Here is a 20,554-nt window from a genome sequence, read left to right on the forward strand (position 1 = left end):
AATTGGTCTACCCTTTGCAGAGTTAATCAAGAACAAACGCGGGTTTGCTTTCGTACAGACTATTTTGATTTTTTTTTTAATTTGATTTTTTTTGCGATATAATATACTGACACTCCAATTTTATTAATATGTATTGATGTAAATATATTAAATACATACTTTTGAAACTCGTAATTTTGTAAGCAATCTTTTATAATTTTTCTTTTAATTAACTCTTTGACTAATGTGGTCATGTCTTGTCGGGATATTTTTATGCTTTCTCTTAGTTTTCCATATTCTAAACATATGTACAAAATTTTAGTGTTTTCATAGAAAATAGATAAAAAAGCGAATATTTAATCTCTGTTCTTTTTGTTTAATATAATTGTGATATAGTTAATAACGTCTGTATTTGTTAATTTGCTGATCTTATAAATTAATAAGTGACCAGTAAGTACACTTAAACCCTGTGGGTTTTTAGTACTGCTGTCTAACCGATGTTTAATTTGTTATGTGAAGTTTTTGTATAATATATAAAAAAAAAAACAAATTATATGATATAAATATACGGTCACTTAAACATGGGTAATTTTAAGAAAATACAATATGAACACTTCACTGGGTCCCAATGTGCTGTGAACAGAGTGCCATGTGCCAATTCGGCGTCAATGAGTTCCATTGTTGCCATATGGACGTTGCGACCCACCGGCAAACTTGACAACCCTATTGCCACAGTCTAATGCAGTAGGACAACTTGACTTTTTATTGTGTTGTACTAAAACTTTTGGCTGTGTTTGGATTATTATTATTTACGCATTTATATCGAAATTTGATTTAATTCTCTATTATTTTAAGAGTTACATTCTTAGGAAGCCAAAAAATACTTCGTAAAGCGAAACTTAATTACAGTATTTATTTTTTTAATAAACTAGATGTTATGATTCTACTAGATATTATATTTTGGGCAGACAAATGTCAGTTTACTGTTAAAGTAGTGTAGAATAGTTCGCGCTAATTCCTCGTTACCCTAAGGGCCTACAATTTTATAAGGAACAACGGCTTAACTTTAGGATTACCGTTACCAGATTAGGATTTTGACATTATTAATTAAATTTTATTATGTATTAGAACTCATGTTATACGTCTTTTCTTTTTGGAAAAAAATTGTTTTAATTAGTAGTTTAATTTTAAAGTGGTACTACTGCGTCCGTACTCTGTGGCAATAGTAACAAGGGGTTGATATGCGTTACAGGATAGCATTACAAGTGATTATTGATTTAATCGGAATAATCAGCGGATTGCGATTCGGATACTAAACGATAAGTTACGGTAGCTTAACACTCTGTTTGTTTTATTACCCTATGATAAGTTAAACATATGTTAGAATCAAGTATTTTATTTTAATAATATCTATATTGAAATATTAAGTTATTAAACATAAATAAAATCATTATAAGACTTATCGTGGGTTTCTGATACCAAAAATACCCGTTTAAAACATATGTTTTGTTAAAAAAGTTAAAGAGATTTCCGTCTCAGATACTAACGGTTAATTGTAATGACTGAGTACGGCTGTTAGGTTTAACTCTTATCCCCCGTAATGTTAGTTACAATGTTTAGATGCGTTTTGTTACTATTTATCTATTATTACTTGTCCTGTATTCGTAAATATGGTTAGAGCGAAATAACTGTTTTTAAGCTTTGTCGGATTACGACAGTTACGAAAAACAGCTTTTTATAAAGTCCTCAGCTTAAAAACCTATAGAAGTATGAGGTAACACTTTGGTATCAATTTGCCATTGATTTTTAAGTTCTAAAAGTATCAGGAACTACTTGAAAGTGAATTAACAATGGGTTCGAACCTCGCGAATATAGTTATCCTCTTAATACGATTGCCACTTGGGTTTCAATAATGCTATTATGTTCTTCATCGGAATGCCATTTCCAGTTTGATTGGGAAATTACGTTTGATGATTTCTGTACTTATGTGGTACTAGCTATCGCTTTAACTCCGTCCGCGCGTGATTAAAAAAAAAAACTTAATTAGTAGATGTGTTCTTACAGACTATGTTCTATATCTATGCCAAATTTCAGCTAGATGCATGCATGCATCCATCCAAACATTCGCATTTATAATAGTTCCGGGATGACCGAGCTTTGCTCGGTATTTTTTAAATTGTGCTTTTTGGAAATTATATTTAAGTACGAATTACTAATAAAATGATGAAATATGAATAATATTTTTCGATCTTACCGATAGAAAAAAGTTAAGTTTATGTTTAAGTTGATTATCGATAAAACATGAATAAAATGACATTTTCTATAAATGATTCCTAGCTAGATCGATTTATCGCCCCCGAAACCCCCTATATACTAAATTTTATGAAAATCGTTGGAGCCGATTCCCAGAATTCCAATTATATACATATACTAGCTGTCGACCGCGACTCCGTCCGCATGAAATTAAAAACAGCTTAATTATAATAGTTCACAGCAACTATTCGAATTTTTCTCACCTTTTAAACCTTGCCTAGACCTCCACGAACATTTCAAGACCAAGATAAAATAAATCCGTTCAGCCATTTTCGAGTTTTAGCGGGACTAACGAACATCAATTGATTTTTATATACATAGATATATACAAGAATTGCTCATTTAAAGATATAGTATTAGTAAGATTTCATTGTTGCTATAGGCTTTTGTTGAATAACTTATTAGAAAAGGAGTATTTAATTTTACAGTAGGTCTCCACTGTTGTAACTTTTGGTTTAAAAAACAATTGTCTTAGGAAAAATATAGTTTAGTCATTCTTCTTCTTCGTCGTTGCAGTCTTGTCAGACTGGTCGTGGTCATCACCTATCAGTGACCCGCTGTACCAGGCGCCGCCACTCCTAGTTTAGTCATAAACAACTACTTTTGGTGAAATACATTTCACCAAAACTAGAGCCACCAAAGCAAGTGATATTTGTGGTAATTTCAATCAGGTTGTTTTTTTTTTACAAACGATTAGCCGCCAAGATGTTATTATTTCTTATTGATACACGATTACGCTTTTAAAAGCAGTGATTTATTAACTGTATCTCGGTCCATTTAGAATATGTTTCGAAATCACCAACATTCAGTCACGAAGTCGACATTTTGTTGATTTGTTTCTTTTTATTTATTATTGTTTAAGTGCTGGCTGAAATATCTGACAGATATAAGTTGCTAAGTGCTAACCTACAGGAGACAAAGGTATTTTACAACTGTATCTAACCAGATTGTTTTTATTTTATTACTATATGTCGCCTGCGATTCCGTCCTTGCGGAATAAAAAAAATACTTAATAAGTAGTGGATGTGTTATTCCCGACTATGTTCTATATTTATGCCAAATTTCAGCGAGATCCGTTAAGCCGTTCCCGAGATACCTTTGAACAAACATCCATTTAAACATTCGCATTTATAATATACTAGCTGTCGCCCGCGACTCCGTCCGCGTGGATATATAAAAAACTTAATTAGTGTAGCCCACCCATCCATCCATCCACATCACATCCATCTAAACATTCGCATTTATAATATTAGTAAGTTAAATAAAAAGCAGCTCTTCAAGGCATAAATTCCAAAAAAAATGAATAAATAGTATTCTATGTCCGTCTCCTGTCTCTAAGCTACCTCCTCACCAATTTTCAGGCATATCGGTAAAGCCGTTCTTGAGTTATAAATAGTGTAACTAACACGACTTCCTATTATATATAGATATAAGATGGTTGTTGTTTCTTTGTCATCTTTGTGAGAAAGTTAATGACGAGAAATTCAATTTCTTCTAAATATTAAACCTAGGACATAAGCCAATTGTTTTATTTTTTAATATTATTCTGGTGACGACATATTGTTGTTTACTTTTATAGCCTTAATATGTATATGTAATTTTCATAGTGTATCGCAGATCATCGTAAGTAATTTCCGGAGCATTGTGCTCGCATTGGGGTAGGCAGTGCCTTGTAATTAGGCAGCATGTCGCCTACCACGCCCACCGATTGAATTAAAACGCACGCCGTGTGTCACCAAATGGGGTGATGTGATAGTGTCAGCGGATTGTTAAGCGGAGCGATTTGTAATACATATTTTTTTAATATGTGAGTGTCAGACTGGCTTTGTGAGTACTGATAAATGATATTGTAATGCATTATTTAACTAATTAACAAGGTTTACATTTTAGTTTTAGGATCAGGCATTATCAGAATACTGTGCCTTGTTAAAATCATTTAACAGTGGTAGAGCCCGCTTTAACACCTTCGCACGAATTGTCCCGGCTCGACCGGTAAAACACTACGACCATACAGAAGACAGGCGTCAAGTGGAAGCAATTCCAAGTACAGTCGGATGAGTGTGCGTCCCGAAGGCCTTATTCAGTCTTCTTTCCCTCTTCACCCTTTTTCTTATAAGGAAAGAAGTGGAAGTGGACTTTCCGGATGAGAGGATGCATGGGAAGAGAGAATATTTTCTTTCTGTGCATCCTCTCCTCCGTCGATTAAAGGTAGGCAACGCATATGCGGTTGTCTATGTGCAACGGTCACTTCGCTATTTCAGCGATTGCAGGTGGTCGCTCGCTCGTATGCCACCTTATGATATAAAAAAAATCATGAATAAAAGTAATGACTATCTTTTTTGGACAGTTTAACTCAACAAACATGAATTGTTTTTTGTTTTGCTTCTATCGTAACTAAGAGATTACGCTGTAGTAACCCTTGAATAATAAATATTGTCGTCTCTATTCTTTTCAAAGAGAAAGAAGGTGACAGAATTTTTATACACTGCCGTTGTTACGGCACGTTAAGTTATTCCACTGTTGTAGAAATTACTGGATGATAGATCGCGCCAACTCGCGCCACACCTTTACGCGTCGTTAATTTGCCGAGGATATTTTTAATTTATTAAAAGCGCCCCGGGCTCAATGATTATTTGATGGACCAATATTTATTTTTATTAGCGCCGCGTCCGCTAGGGATGTTCTGTTTATTTTAGCTTTTTATACACTTTTCTAGTGTATTTTTCTTTTAACCGATACACTGTTTGTGGTGGCAGACAACATTTAAATAATCAATTTATAGAAACAAAAATGTATGACTGTAGAACTCTTATCTTTTTCTTTTCTAAATCTAATTAATAACACAAAAAGTTTAGATACAAGAAAAAAGATATAACCGAAATATAACGCAACTTGTATATACTATTACGCCGTCCGATATTTACTTGTTCCGTTCGATGACCCATGGCCAGGCTGATCAACAGTTCCACTCATATGAAGACATCAAAAAATCGCTTGATTCGTGGATAGCCTCAAAAGACGAACACTTCTGGCGTCAAGGTATTCAAGCTCTACAAGAAAGATGGGAAAAAGTTGTGTCTAGCGATGGGCAATACTTTGAATGATTCATTTGTAACCATATTTTAATATTAAAGTTATATTTTTATCGAAAAAAAAGCGAGAACTTAGTTGCGCATCTAATAGAAAAGTAAGGAGACCATTCGTATTCAATTTAAATAATTTAATTATTACACTACTCAGATTCAATGATTATACAATCATTTAATTGTATAGCCATTGAATTGTTACATAAACAAAGCGACTAATCTAATACATTCAATTCTTGTCACATTGCGCGGGGGTGAGCAGCACCCATAAACGTCACCTGCTATTAAATCGAGCGCGCATCATTGACGCAACACAAATTGAACACGATCCCTATAGCGCGTTATGCCCCTCTAAACTATCGCCCCCCATTGAATAAATATTGTTTTATGATTGAATTAAATAAGATGAACAATTGTTGTTTTCTGTTAATACTTAGAACATGTGTAGGAATATTGCTAAAGAATTATATTATAAAAACAGTTAACTGACTGATTATTTCTCGCGTTTTAAATTGGTCGTTTGATTATTAAAACCTAGCTGTTGTCCGTGACTTCTTTAAAAATATATTCTTTGTTACTCCCTCACGGGTAAACTATCTTCCAGTAAATACTATATTCAAATCGGACCAGCCGTTTCTAGGATTACCTACCAGACACGTGCTCGAATTTGTGGACAGTCAGACAGATAGACAAAAAATGTTTAAATTGGATATTAGCTAAAGTAATGCCAATGCATCATCTTCGCGAAATTTAACTTTTTTAAATATTACATACAGACACACCAATTTTATTAATTGTATAGATGAACATTGATTTTGCTAGGCCTTGGTTACCTTTCTAAAAGTCTTGTCTTGTTTTTGTTTATTTTATTAACACGTTCCATGCCACTGACACTGCATGAAAATGAACTCGCTGAGTCAATGGCATTGGACGTGTTTTTCTTTTCAATAAATTTACAACTATTCAATATTCACGCTGTTAAATTACAAGTTATTCTTTTATTTGCTAAAAAAACATTGATATACTAGCTGTCACCCGCGACTCCGTCCACGCGGAATTAATAAAATGCCTTTGTGTTCTTCCAGACTACGTTCTATATGTATTATACCAAATTTTTTTCGAGATCTATGCAGTTGTTCTGGAGATACTGTCAAACATATATCCATCCATTTAATATTAGTAGGATGGTAAGATTTGAAGAGTTTTTTTTTTTATTTATTTGTTGATTGGAATTACATTTTATGTGAAGTTAGGGGTGTTGTGCAATGTACCGTGTATTAGTCCGGTCTTTTTGTCGCATTGTTAATGTTTTGATTACATTTTCACGGCAGACGCACTTGCATATGTCAGGTTTTGGTACATGTATTGTAGGTACATTTGTCCGTGTTAAATATTGGTAATAGAAAAAGGTATTTTGGACACAAGAATGTGTATTTATGCTTAGTATATTTGTATCTTATTGTTACTGTGAGTTTTTACTTGTCTGAGCGTCTTGAGCGTCGGTGGCTCAGTGGTTAAGCACTTGACTTGCAATCTGCAGGTCCTGGGTTCGAATCCCGCCATTTACCTATGTGTTTTTCCATTTCCGATTTACATATGTACATTTATCCGACGTTGTTACGGTGAAGGAAAACATCGTGATGCTGCACATATCTGAGAAGAAATTCAAAGATATGTGTGAAGTCAACCAACCCGCACTTGGCCAGCGTGGTTGACTATGGCCTAATCACCCTTAACTTAGGGTAGGCTACGAGCCCCTCGGTGGGGACGTATAGTGAGCTGATGATGATGATGATGATGACTAGTCTGATACACTTAGGCTCTTTAGGAAACCCGACGATTTTAGTAGCTAAACGACTTATGTCAGAGTTTTGTAGACAGCGCGCGTTGCTGACTTTTATTATTTGTCGCTATCGCCCTGTTTGTTAGATCATCATGTCAAGTCACTGCGATTTTCAAAATGTCAGAGCAAATCTATTCAATGTTGACATTTTAGTAAGGCTAGTGTTGCGCCAGTACACCGGCACAGTGTCGGATTTTTTCCTAACAGTAGGTAAACGTCCTATCCATCCATCCATCTAAACATTCGCATTTATAATATTAGTAAGATAAAATATCAGTTAGCAGTCCAATAATGACATGAGCGTGACAGATGACAGTTGAGTCGCGTGCCGCGGTTACCATCTTTACCCCAGAGTACTCGGTTCGATTCCCCGGACACATATAAATTCCGCCCTATGATATGCACGTGCCCTTTAATAACTGTCATATTACACAAAGTATTAAAAACTTTATCGGTATTGAAATAGAGTTGAAATTAGCTTATTCATAGTTCGATTTAGATTATTGTTTGGTTAATTTTGTGATTATAGTTTCTTTATCATAAGAAATAAGGTTGACTTTTCTCTGTTATAAATGTAAGAGTCGATTGTGTAGTAATTCTCGCAATAGTCCTGGCGCGTGGCCAATAATTACTGTAATTATTTACGTTTGTCTAATTTTATTAGGTTCTGTCTATCCCTTTTTTCATCAATGAAGATTCGAATTAGACCTATATTGATTATTAGGTAAAAGTAATTTACTCGAAACTTTTGTTTGGATTCTATGTTGGTAGATTACTTATAAAAAATAGATAATAATTTTGTATCGTTACTTACAGCCCGGCTAGCTCAGTCGGTAGAGCATGAGACTCTTAATCTCAGGGTCGTGGGTTCGAGCCCCACGTTGGGCGCAGAACTTTTTGTTCGTATTTTTTAACAATATAAAATATATCAAATAATTTCCTTATTTGTTACGTTTACGTATAAAAAACTAGTAAAAATATAAAGTACTAGCTGCCGCCCGCGACTCCGTCCGCGTGGATATATAAAAAAAACTTAATTAGTGTAGCCTATGTGTTCTTTCAGACTAAGTTCTATACGTATGCCAAATTTAATCGAGATCCGGTCAGCTGTTCTAGAGATATCTTCAAACATCCATCCATCCATCCACATCACATCCATCTAAACATTCGCATTTATAAATAATATTAGTAAGTTAAATAAAAAGCACCTTTCAAGGCATAAATTCGAAAAAAATTAATGAATAGTATCCTATGTCCGTCTCCTGGCTCTAAGCTACCTCCTCACCAATATTCAGGTCATATCGGTAAAGTCGTTCTTGAGTTATAAATAATGTAACTAACACGACTTTCTTTTATAATATATATATATATATATATATATATATATATTATAAAAGATAGAAAAGAGATATATATATAGATTAAAAGTTTAATAATAATAATTATAAGCTTAAATCATGACATCTGTAAGTGTTATTTAATAAAACTTTGAAAGTTATACCCAGTGACACAAATGCGGTTTCTATGTATCCTCCAGAGAGCGGGTTCGATTACCCGTCGTGTTCCCGTCACGTCTGTCAGTTTGTACACATAGATATGTATTGTGATCGTACAGTAACATTAGGGTTGGTGTATACGACTAACTTTGGCCCCCGATTTTGTCCGCACGAAATAAAAAAAATATGTAGTAGCCAATGTGTTCTTCCAGATGTTCTACATCTAGGACACGTTGAAATCCGTTGAGTCGTTCTGGAGATACCTTCAAATAAACATCTAGCCATCCATACACCCATCCAAGATAAGAAATCTATACTAAAGGTTAGCTTTCATGACTCGGAGTTACTATTTCCCTTTATAAACTCTTTTTGATAGTCACGTTTATAAGGTTTAATCAACGCATAAAGTAAATATTATAATCGTGAATAATAAAATGTAGGATTACATTATTCTCCATTGTGTTGTATGCAAAATAAATCGTAATCATTGTCCGGCTTGACGCTTTACAACAGTGGTCGTGGAGAGCGCAGCGGGCGTCGCCGCGGGACGTTTAGTTCAGCAAAATATTAGCTTTCGAATGATTTAAGTCAATCAGCCAATCACCCGCAACTGCGTGTAATTATGTGCTCGTCCAGAATATGTTTTACATCTATGCCAAATTTAATAGAGATTCATTTAGTCGTCCTGGAGATCCTTCAAACAAAAGCATTGAAGCGTCAATAGCTTAATTGTTAAGGGTACGGATTTCCGATCACGAGGTCGGCGGTTCGATTCCATCATTCGACTATTGTCGTAAACCATATCCTAGCACAAGCATAGAGCTTAGTTGGAATGCTTAAAGAAATATTAGTAAATTAACAAAAAAATCTGCTAATATTTAAAACAAAAAAAAAACATCCATCTAAACATTCGCATTTATAATATTAGTAAGATAGTGTTTTCTCTATGTGTTTCTTGGAATTGAATTATATAAAAAAAGTAAAGTTCCTGTTGATTTAAAAAATATGTTATATTTTATGTATATTCTGTTTCCCGTTGAAATATTTTTAGGCGATTTTTTTCTTTGCATGTATTATGCTATATATAGATGTCAGAACCCCGCCCTTACATCTGAATTGGTGTCCCGCAGAGATGTTGTGCCACCGAGTGGCGTATTATCACGGCGGTGTATCTCAAGGGGGTGACTAGGGTAGTAATCATGATTGAAAATTTATTTGTTTTTTTTTTTTGTTAGAGACGCGTCAGATTCGATTTTGTTGGTTTGTTTTAGGATAATTTGTGATTTGAAGGGCGTGTCTATATGATTAATTGTTTATTGGGTAAACCTGATAAATTCCTAGCAGAGATAAAATTTATTTTATTTGAAACACGGGATTTCAAATGTTAATATACTTGATAGATAAACTATAAGATTAGGTGTCTACAGATGAAGGAAAATGCGAATGTCTCAACAAAAAAGTATATGGGTTTCGGTTTAGATGAATCTAGAGTGAGTAGATCTTACTAATATTATAAATACTAATGTTTAGATGGATGGATGGATGTTTGTTTGAAGATATCTCCAGAACAGTTGCATGGATCTGTAGTCTGGAAAAACACATAGGCTACTTATTAAGTTTTTTCATTTAGCGCGGACAGAGTCCCAGGCGACAACTACAAACATATAAAGCACTATAAAGTACTTAATTTAGCTATAACTTTTTAATGCACTCACGTAGTAATATTTATATGAACAACAAAGAAGTACCCTTAGCTAAGATGTAGAGTGCAATCATCCCCAAGGGTGATATTTCACCCCCGATTTGTCGGGCAAGTGGGCAAAGTCGCACGGAGGCGCGACGACCACCTGATGTCTCCCACGACACTTAGCGTCCAAGTCTGATTGACGTATGCTTAATATAACATGCTTCAACTTGAGGAATAGCATGAATATGAATGGCTATGAAGGATAGCAAGGGGAATTGCCAGGGGAGGAGATGGATGAGAATTTATGGAAGTCTTTCCAGCATTAGCTGTTGCTTGAGTAGCGTGCTAGGTGTAATACAACGATCATATGAAAGTGCGAAATGATTCCTCTTTTAGTCCGATGAGTGTGTGCCGAAGGCTAACTCTGTTTCTCTTCATCTTTTTTAATATCCTTGTCGATATAAAATTCTTCCGCAAATATCGGCAAAGTTTAATAATACGACAATTTTTAGTAGTCATGTCTGAAGAAATAAACAATTTCGCTTGAGTGTTCCAGATGAAATTTCGCTGTTACGTAATTGAATATTGCAACACCATGTTTTTTTAGCGGAATAATCGAATCGGACAATCGAAAACAATCCAATACATCGCATCGGGCGATAATCGACCCGTCGTTAAGTAGTGTCGACAAGGGGCGTGCGATAGTGACAACTATATACGAGTTGCTATATGTTAGAGCAGGATATAAATAGTACTCGAGTACGGCAGCAACGACAGATTGGCGCGCACATGTCGAGATGCGATGCGCTTTTTGCTAACTTTATACTAGTGATGTACGAACTGAAATGTTGAGAAACTATCGATAAATTATCCATACAATATTTATATGTAACTAGATGATGATATTTAAAAAAATCTTATATTTCGATATAAGAAAAACGTAAAGTACACATAACTTATTAGATTTTAATAGGTTAATTTTATTATGTTGGTATAGATGTAGGTTACTTTGAGAGGAAATCCTTCTATTTCTTTATTTTTGTATTTTAATCACTCAAAATATTTTTTTTATCAATTACCCATATTGCTTATAAATTTATTTTTATAAAAGAGTTTATTCATATCTTGAGTGGTATATTAAAAAAGATATGAAAAAAAATATCGACATATTTTTTACATCACTAGTATTTCGTACAAGAGACGACATAAAAGGGGAGCCGCGGGGCGAATGGCAGCACTTGTTTGTCCGATTTAATTTCATTTATCAGCGCATTACTTACTGCAAGAGAATTACTTACCAGGATTACTCGGCTTTCCCCGACCTCCCCTTGTAGCATTTTTATATTTAAATCAACCGTGCATTTGTAATTTTATACATTAATATACATAGGATTTTTGAATAAATTAAAAACATTAAGCATATAACAAATAACAGAAATATATATAACAAACTTCAATTTATATAATTAATTAATTTATTTAAAAGCGTTAATAACCTAATGGTTAAGGATACGGATTTCCGATCACGAGGTCGGGGGTTCGAATCCCGGGATTCGACTATTGTCGTAAACCATATCCTAGCACAAACATACAGCTTAGTTGGAATGGTAAAAGAAATATTAGTAAATTTACAAAAAAATCTGCTAATATTAAAAAAAAAATGATATAAATATATAAAATAAATTTATTTTGGAGATAATATAAATATTCAATATAAGTCGTGCAACCAGATAAATATTAGCAATTTTTTTTAATTCATCTTTTACTTTATAGGCAGATCTACTGTTCTATTTAGTACATCTAACTATTGAAAACGTAATCGTTTAGTATTAGGATATTGTATGAAAAAATAAACCCGTTAAGTTTAATATTAAACGTTTAGTTCCCTCGCAAATATGGACATCTGTGCTAATAATTTGACGCCCATAAACGCTAATAAAATCGCTCTAAAATGAAACTACCAATATTCATGAATGTCATACGCATGGAGACATCAAATTTATTTCGCTTTAATGCACGCAAATCCTAATGCAAATGCAGTCAAAACAAATTCAACGCGCCCCTAACACATGCGGAGAGGGTGTGCGACTTTATTTGTTACTAGCTGTCGCCCGCGACTCCCTGCGCACGGAATTAAAAAAAACGTAATTAGTAGTTTATGTGTACTTCCACACTATGTTCTACATCTATGCTTAATTTCACCGAGATAAATGCAGCTGTTTGGAGATACCTTCAAACAAACATCCATCTAAACATTCGCATTTATATTGAAGTTTTAAATTCCTTGAAAATTTAATTATGTACTTTATAGAAGTGTAGGTTGTAGAATTATTTTAAATTACAACAAGTTCTATTACGTTTTTTATAGCTTGTAATTTTTTTTTTATAAAAATTTACATTTCACTAGTACAATAAATGATAGCAACATTTTGTCTAAGAAAAGGACATGTTCGTTTTCCAAACGTATTAAAATAAAAATCTAAAATTAACATACCTCACACACTTAAAATGCCACAACAATTTCAATGATGACCAATTTAACCCGAACCTCCCCTTTAGAGCTGAACGCGGAGATTTATAAAAATAACGAGAGTTCAAGGTAATTTGGACGTTTTAGCCTTGAAATGCAGTGAGCGACATCGGCCCAGTAATGGATATGCATATTTTACCTCGTTAAAGGCGCCGAAATTGTGGTTCGTTTATCTAACAGAAATTAAGAAAGAAAACATTTTAAACGCGCTATAAATTTCTATCGGCTAGCGAGAATCAGTGTTGCACACTTACAATTTAAAATTTCCCTAAATTAAGCTGCAATTAAATTGAATAATCTTAGATTAACCTAAATTTCCCCTTCTCACTCTTTTTAATATAAGAAAAGGATGGGAAGTGGACTTTCTGGATGAGAGTATGCATGGAAAAGGAAAATATTTTCTTTCTGTGCATCCTCTCCTCCGTCGATTAAAGGTAGGCAACGCATATGCAATTGCCTATGTCTATGGGCAACGGTCACTTCGCTATTTCAGCGATTTCAGGTGGCCGCTCGCTCGTTTGCCATCTTATGATATAAAAAAAATGTTGGGAACTCTTGAACAGTCCTGTTAAAATTATAGAAATGTCCTATTAACTTTTTAAAAAACACTACACATTTGAAAAAACGTTAAAAATTGCGCATTATATTTTTAAAATATTCCTGTAAATAAAAAAAATATTATATAATAATATCTACAATTTTGCCTAAAGCCGTAACGGGGTTAACTTTTTCCCAATTTATTGGGAAAATTTCCCAACTGGTAACCCCGACAAGATGCGTAGGCGCCACACGTAAGCTTCCATTAACGTTGACGTTGCGTCGGAGTCGGTCTGTGTACGACATAAATCATTAGAGCCGACACAGAATGATTTCACACTACTCTGATATTGGTTGCTACCGACAAATATATACCTGATGAAAAAAGTAACATCAAAGACTTAACAAAGATGTACTTCTTTTCGCCAGATGTTTTGATATATGCAATCTTTGAAGGTTTTTTATAAGTGGAATTTATTTTGTTAAGTTTTGCATACTTTGGGGTGATTTTATTACGTAGTTAAAATATCTATAAGTCTATATATTTTGTGCTATAGCAGTAGACTGGTTACTAGTATGATAATATAAATTTCAGTAACAGAAAAACAAAAAAAAAACAAGGCGCCATACAAGAGAATTCAGAATATGCGACGTCCGAATGGTCACTCAAGCACTGAACCATAAAGCATAGTTATTTTACTATCAATGCAAAGCATTTTGAACTTTAAACCATTGGAATAAAGAAGTCGAAGTCACATTTATAATTTGGTTGGAGTATAAAACGTTTGATAAAGAGACCTCCTTGCGCTGGACGGGTTATGATAAGGTTATCTTAAATATTTGTTGCCTGCGAGGCCCCGGATTCTTCTCTAATCGCTTTACGATACAGCGGCGAAAAGGTTAGACGTCTCTTAAGGTTTCCCGTAGGATGGATGAGGTTTGGGTGTGACTCATTTGGTCGGAATTATAGAATTATAGACTTCTATCAGACAAATCATAGAGGAAATTGTACAATACATTCAAATCTTTTTATCTTATCTCTGTAATCTCTATTGTTTCGTTGTTCTGTGCACGGCGTAGGATACTATCAAATATTTATACAAGCCGTAATTGGATCTGCTGTAGAGAAGGGGGCAGAGGTTGTGTGGGGAAGGGGGAAGCATCTGCAAAGATGCTGATGTGGAAACCTTTGCGGATTAATGCAGACAAATATACTCAAATACTAATTCGAATAATTATAATTATCATAGAAGTTGTGATGACTAGAAGATGTTTACTTAATAATTTTAGAAAAATGTAAAATTTTATAAGAAAATCAAAAACTATAGAGGTATAAACTTTATGAGCGTCGGTAGCTCAGGGGTCAAGCAATTGACTTGCAATCTGCGGGACCTGGGTTCGAATCCCCGCCATGTACCAAAATGTTTTTCGATTTCTGATTCACATATGTACATTTATCCGATGTTCTTACGGTAAAGGAAAACATCGTGATGCTGCACATATTTGAGAAGAAATTCAAAGATATGTGTGAAGTCAACCTACCCGCACTTGGCCAGCGTGGTTGCCTATGGCCTAATCACCCCTAACTTAGGGTAGGCTCCGAGCCCCTCAGTGGGGATGTATAGTGAGCTGATGATGATGGCCCGCTATCTCTTATGCCTTACTCCCGTATCCTAATTCGGGAAGCGAAAACGTTAAGTGCATCGAATTGTACAAATTGAAATTTTACAGCGCTAATAATTTTACAACTTTGCTTCGAAGAACATTACTTTGGTTAAATTTAAATATCAAAGTTAACTGATGATGATGATTAGAGGTATATACTTTATCTCCAAGGTTGTTCTTATGACAATTGTCTTTGAACACAAGCCATTTTATCCACACTCTTTGGTTAACAATTTTAAAACTTTAATGTCCACTTAGATTTAAAAATATTGTCGGTGCCCATCCCCTTCTCATCCCCAGTCGCGGTAATACAGAAACAACAAGCTTTTGTTATTGTTTGTTTTCCATTCGGATTTGTCGACCACCGACGGCCAGTTTTGAATTTTAACTCGTTAACTTTATAACTATAGACTTTATATATTATAAAAAGAAAAGGAAAGTTTATACGTAAAATATTTGCGTTGTTTCTGTCTGTCAGTTCGCAAGTCTACGTTTGTTCTCGGTAATTTGTGAAACTGTTGAACCGATTTTGACGAGACTTAATAGAAGATAGCTTATATATGCAGGAATAATTAAGGTTATTTTTAATTTTACGCAAGTCTCAGCATCTTATAATATGTGTTGTTTCAGTTACCTTTGTATGAGTGGGTGTTTCGCCCGTGCAGAGGTGGCCGGCGAGGCGCGCCAGAGCGTTCAGACATTGCTTACCATCTGCGCTGATCTCTGCCAACCCTCTGTGACCGATACCGTAAGTATTAAGTGATATCACTAACCACTATTCCATCCACTATCCAGGGTTCTCATTGTCTTTGTGTTCAGGGCTGCGAGCGCGCGATGGCGAAGCAATCCCTCCGGCAGACATTAGGAACGGGTTTATGCGGCTCGCGTGCAGAATTCTGCATGTTGTTCGCGGAGGGTGCGGATCTAGGACATTGCAGTATTTTTGTGCGGCCTGCGAGGACGGCGCACCTGCTGAGAGCTATCGCGGAACTGGATTATACTATTGTACAGGTCAGTTTTGCAAATCTGACTATGAACTATACTACAAATATAGATCCAGCTTTTTGATGCATTTGTTATTGAGGCTTTCAGGCTTTTTGATGTGGGTTTTACTTACAAAACAACAACATAACGCACATCCGTGACCTAGAGGGGTAGGCAGAGACCACAGACCATTGGCATGGTTCTGACAAACTTATCTCGCCTCTACATTCATACAACTACGCATATACCAAGGTTTCTCGTGCTCTTAATACTGATCTTCTAAAAGGCTCAAACCAACATTGCCGTTCACTCGCAACACTCGCGCCATTAATTTCCTTTGTTCTTCTATCATTTATCCTTCCATAGTGTCCAAACCATCTAAGCACAACTAACAAACACTAGCGACATAACTTTGTCTTTTGAAATGTCTACATCTTTATTCATCAGCCAAAAACGTATTTTTCTTTATCTTTTTGTTATCTTATCTTATCTTTTTTATCTTCTTTCGATGACATTTCAAACGCAGTCCCTAATGTACAATTTTCCCTAGTGCTATTGCATATATTCGTGGCGCATCTCTCTGTTTGCTCCGCCCTCTTAATTAACTGGAGTATCATTGCGCTATGTTTGTGCGGTGTAAACACGGAGACGAATGACAGCATCCGAAATAGGATGGACTTGATACATTTATTTTGGTTTTATGTTTTTAGAGGTGAATGTAAAGAAATTTCTCTTTAAAAGACTATGGTTTAAGGCTTCATAACGAAGTTTATTTTGATTGTACTTTATCAAGGAACTGTCTACTACTGTTAAACAAACTGTCACCCGTGACTTAGTCCGCGCGGTATAAAAAAAACTTAGTAACCCATGTGTTCTTGCAGACTATGTTTACATCTATGCCAAACTTCATCAAAATCTGTTGAGTCGTTCCGGAGATACCTTGTAACAAACATCCATCCATCTAAACTTTCGCATTTATAATTTTGAGTTTGGCAGTAGCAGTAAAAATTACCGCATCCAGTCCGTCATTATTGATGTTACTGTATGGTGTCGTCTCCAGAGATGTCTGTTTGTCTGTCCGTCGCTACCGGCCTCGTAATGATGTTAGCATTGCGTACAGTGGGGGAGCTTTGTCTGGCTACTGGTATTTATCGAGTAATATTTTACGATGCCATAATTATGGGGAAAGTTTGAATGAAATCCGACGATTTTTAAAAGTAAATTTCTTTTAAATATTACGTCACCAAAATATAGTTCTGTAAGAAAATATCTTATTAATTATAAATGCGAATGTATGGATGGATGTTTAATACAAGGTATGTCTAGAAAGGATGCATGGATCTCGCTGAAATTTGGCATAGATGTAGAACATAGTAATTTTTTTTTCTAACGGCAACTATCACGGAGGATTCTACCAAAGTCAGAATACTGACCAGTCTGTTTAACTCTTTGTCTGGCAAATTTTTTGAGTTGATACGTCTGTAGTTCATTACACTGTGGTAAGCTCTCTAGGTATCCCTTACATAGGTGTACAGAGGGCGCCAGTGTCCGATGTCGAAGGTAAATCAACATTTATTCGCTCGCAAAGTAGACAAACAGATAGACGCCGAGACTGGTTACTACAAATAAAGAGATCGTATGAACATTTTAAATTTAACAATTTTCTATAGAATTTCCTTTCACAGTTGTTAGCAGCATTTCTATCTGGAATGAGTCACTGAAAATATATATGTTATTTGCTATCGCCCGATTCCGCGCGGAATTAAAAAAAAACTTAATAAGTAGCCTATATGTTCTTCCAGACTATGTTCTACATCTATGCCAAATTTCAATTAGATTCATGCAGCCGTTCTGTAGATATCTTCAAACAAACATCCCAACATTCGCATTTATATTAGTAAGATTGTCGTGGAATCTTCCTAAGAATGTTGTTTGTTTCTTTTGTACAAAGTTCAAGACCGCACACGAAGCTATTCTATAGCTGGCTAATAAGTCAAGTACCAAAATTAATTTGTCCCCTCTATATTCTCTCTACCTTTTTTAATCTTCTACCAACATTTGATCCAATCATTTGCCCGTTTGAAGTTCATCGGTCAGGACTCGGTACTGACAAAGCTACTTCCAGTTTTAAATCGCCACCGTAGACTAAAGTCAATTTATTAGCCTGAACTAGTTATGTCACGTTTTACAAAGTATCGATATTTTTGTCGATAGATGGAGTTTATAAATTATATTTCGTTAAATGCTTCAACTTTTAAAATTCACTCCTGTGTAAACAAGTTTATTTTTAAAAGTTTAAACAGGAATTGAAATAGCTTAAAGATTTTTTTTTTTTTTATGATAAAAAGATTTATTTCTGCATTTATTTTTGTGTACAAATATTTGCATACTCATTTCTTTTCTATGATAATAAATATCTATGACATTTTTAAACGACGTTTTCAATTTTATTACATTTAAAAAAAAATTAATTTACTTGAAATATTAATCAAGTTCAATTTATTGCATATTTTTCTACAATAAATTTCTCAATATCGATACTGCAAACGTGTCGCATCACTACGATACCACCGCACACAGTGTTTGCTTTCTCTGCAAATATATTACGAGGTCTGTTTGCCCGACTGTCGGACTGACATCGCCGGGCTTCTGTACGCTTTGGATACTGTTTACACATTTATTAAACTTATCCAAGTTATTGATTAGATAATGTATAAAAGGATATCCAAATGTAAACATTTTGGTACTAATAACTTGCTCTGATTGTTTTAATCAGACATTAAAAAAGTCCTTTAGTGTAGTATAAAAAATCCCCGGAGGCCTCATTTAGTCCTCTTTCCCTTCCCACCCTTTTCTTATAAGGAAAGGATGGGAAGTGGAAATGGACTTTCCGGATGAGAGGATGCATGGATAGGGAAAATATTTAATTTCTGTGCATCCTCTCCTCCGTCGATTAAAGGTAGGCAACGCATATGCAATTGCGTGTGTCTATGGGCAACGGTCACTTCGCTATTTCAGCGATTTCAGGTGGCCGCTCGGTCGTTTGCCACCTTATGATAAAAAAAATCCACTAAGACTGAGGGACTATTTATTAAGACTCTGTGTTCAATAGTATGTAATGCTTCAACGTCTAGGGATAAAGTTAGTCTTAGTCAACTCATAGAGACCGTTCTAGCTTACTAGCTGTCGCCCGCAACTCCGTCCGCGCGGAATTAAAAGAAACTATTGGTCGCAGCGTAATGTTATATAGTCTAAAGCCTTCCTCTATAAATGGACTATCCAACGAAAAAAATATTTTTCATATCGGATCAGTAGTTCCTGAGATTAGCGCGTTTAAACAAACAAACAAACTCTTCCGCTTTATAATATTAGTATAGATTAAATAAGTTAACACATTCAATACTACCGACTTGCTGTGCGGGTTTACTATAACGTGTAACACAGCATTGAAAGTGTTAAAGAACTAGCCAATCTTGTGGCTTTTTTGTAGGGTTTAATTCTGTAGTTCCAGTGTTGGTACTTATTGTATTTTAACATAAAGTTACATACCGTGAAATTAAACGCAAATAAACAATGATCAATTTAAAAAGCAAAACTTGCAATGCGCGTAAAATTTCTACACAAACATTGAAATATAAATAGAGGGTCGAACGCAAGATATCCCCAGACACTTGAACGTCAGAGCAAACTGCGCAAGAGTTGGCAAACGTACTGACAAACACACAGTAATACTGTGCAAATAGAGCCGACAGCCTGCAAATAACTAGTTATCTGCCAAAGAAATGCGGAGACACGTGTTTGAAGCCACCCTCTGTTTCAGAGATCATTTACAACTATTATAAAAATGTAAATTCGTACTCTAATAAAAACATTTTGGTTTGGATTAGTACCTATATATTGTTATCCTTTTCTGCTCTTAGATAAAGTAGAGAGATGTATACAAGTGTCAAGCCAGTGGAATTTATCTATTGGAACTTTGTATATTACCCCAAAAAATATGGTAAGATATTGTTTAGTTAAACACATGTTTTAACCCTTTGAACGCCGACAAATTGGTTTTCTATTTCACCATAATAATGTATCATACTTTTGGTATTATTACGTCAGTTCTTTTCGATCATATTTTCCATTCTAATGTTTATAATTTAAAAGTGGGCGGGATATTCTTAACTAAAATAACAAACAAAACAATTGAACACAAAACAGAGTAACTTGCAAACCCCAAGAGGTTTCTCCCTGGATGTGCTTTGATGTCTGTATACGGGTTTATGGCATGAATAATGGCGGACCCATGGGGCTTGTGTTTGCAGCCCTAGTAATAGATAATAAACACAATTATAAGTTTATTAGCCGACACCGCAGATGCGCCTGCCCATACCCCAGGGTAATGTGGTTGCAACATGATTGATAGCTAATGCACGCTCTATTCTGTTT

At 35.0% G+C, this 20,554-nt stretch overlaps 1 protein-coding gene and 1 non-coding gene across 2 annotated transcripts in view; both read left to right on the forward strand.

Moving 5' to 3' along the window:
- The window catches only part of ssp3 (short spindle 3), a 48,627-nt gene that overhangs the window by 22,356 nt on the left and 5,717 nt on the right, over positions 1 to 20,554 (forward strand). Inside the window, exons 16-17 of the mRNA XM_013313314.1 lie at positions 15,767 to 15,884; positions 15,956 to 16,147. Coding sequence (XP_013168768.1) covers positions 15,767 to 15,884; positions 15,956 to 16,147 — 310 coding nt within the window. The remainder of the gene's footprint in view (positions 1 to 15,766; positions 15,885 to 15,955; positions 16,148 to 20,554) is intronic.
- On the forward strand, positions 8,037 to 8,109 carry TRNAK-CUU (transfer RNA lysine (anticodon CUU)). Its single transcript has one exon. It is a non-coding gene; the product is annotated as a tRNA-Lys (tRNA).

This window comes from Papilio xuthus, unplaced genomic scaffold (genome assembly GCF_000836235.2).
Source record: "Papilio xuthus unplaced genomic scaffold, Pxut_1.1 DF827570.1, whole genome shotgun sequence".
NCBI lineage: Eukaryota > Metazoa > Arthropoda > Insecta > Lepidoptera > Papilionidae > Papilio > Papilio xuthus.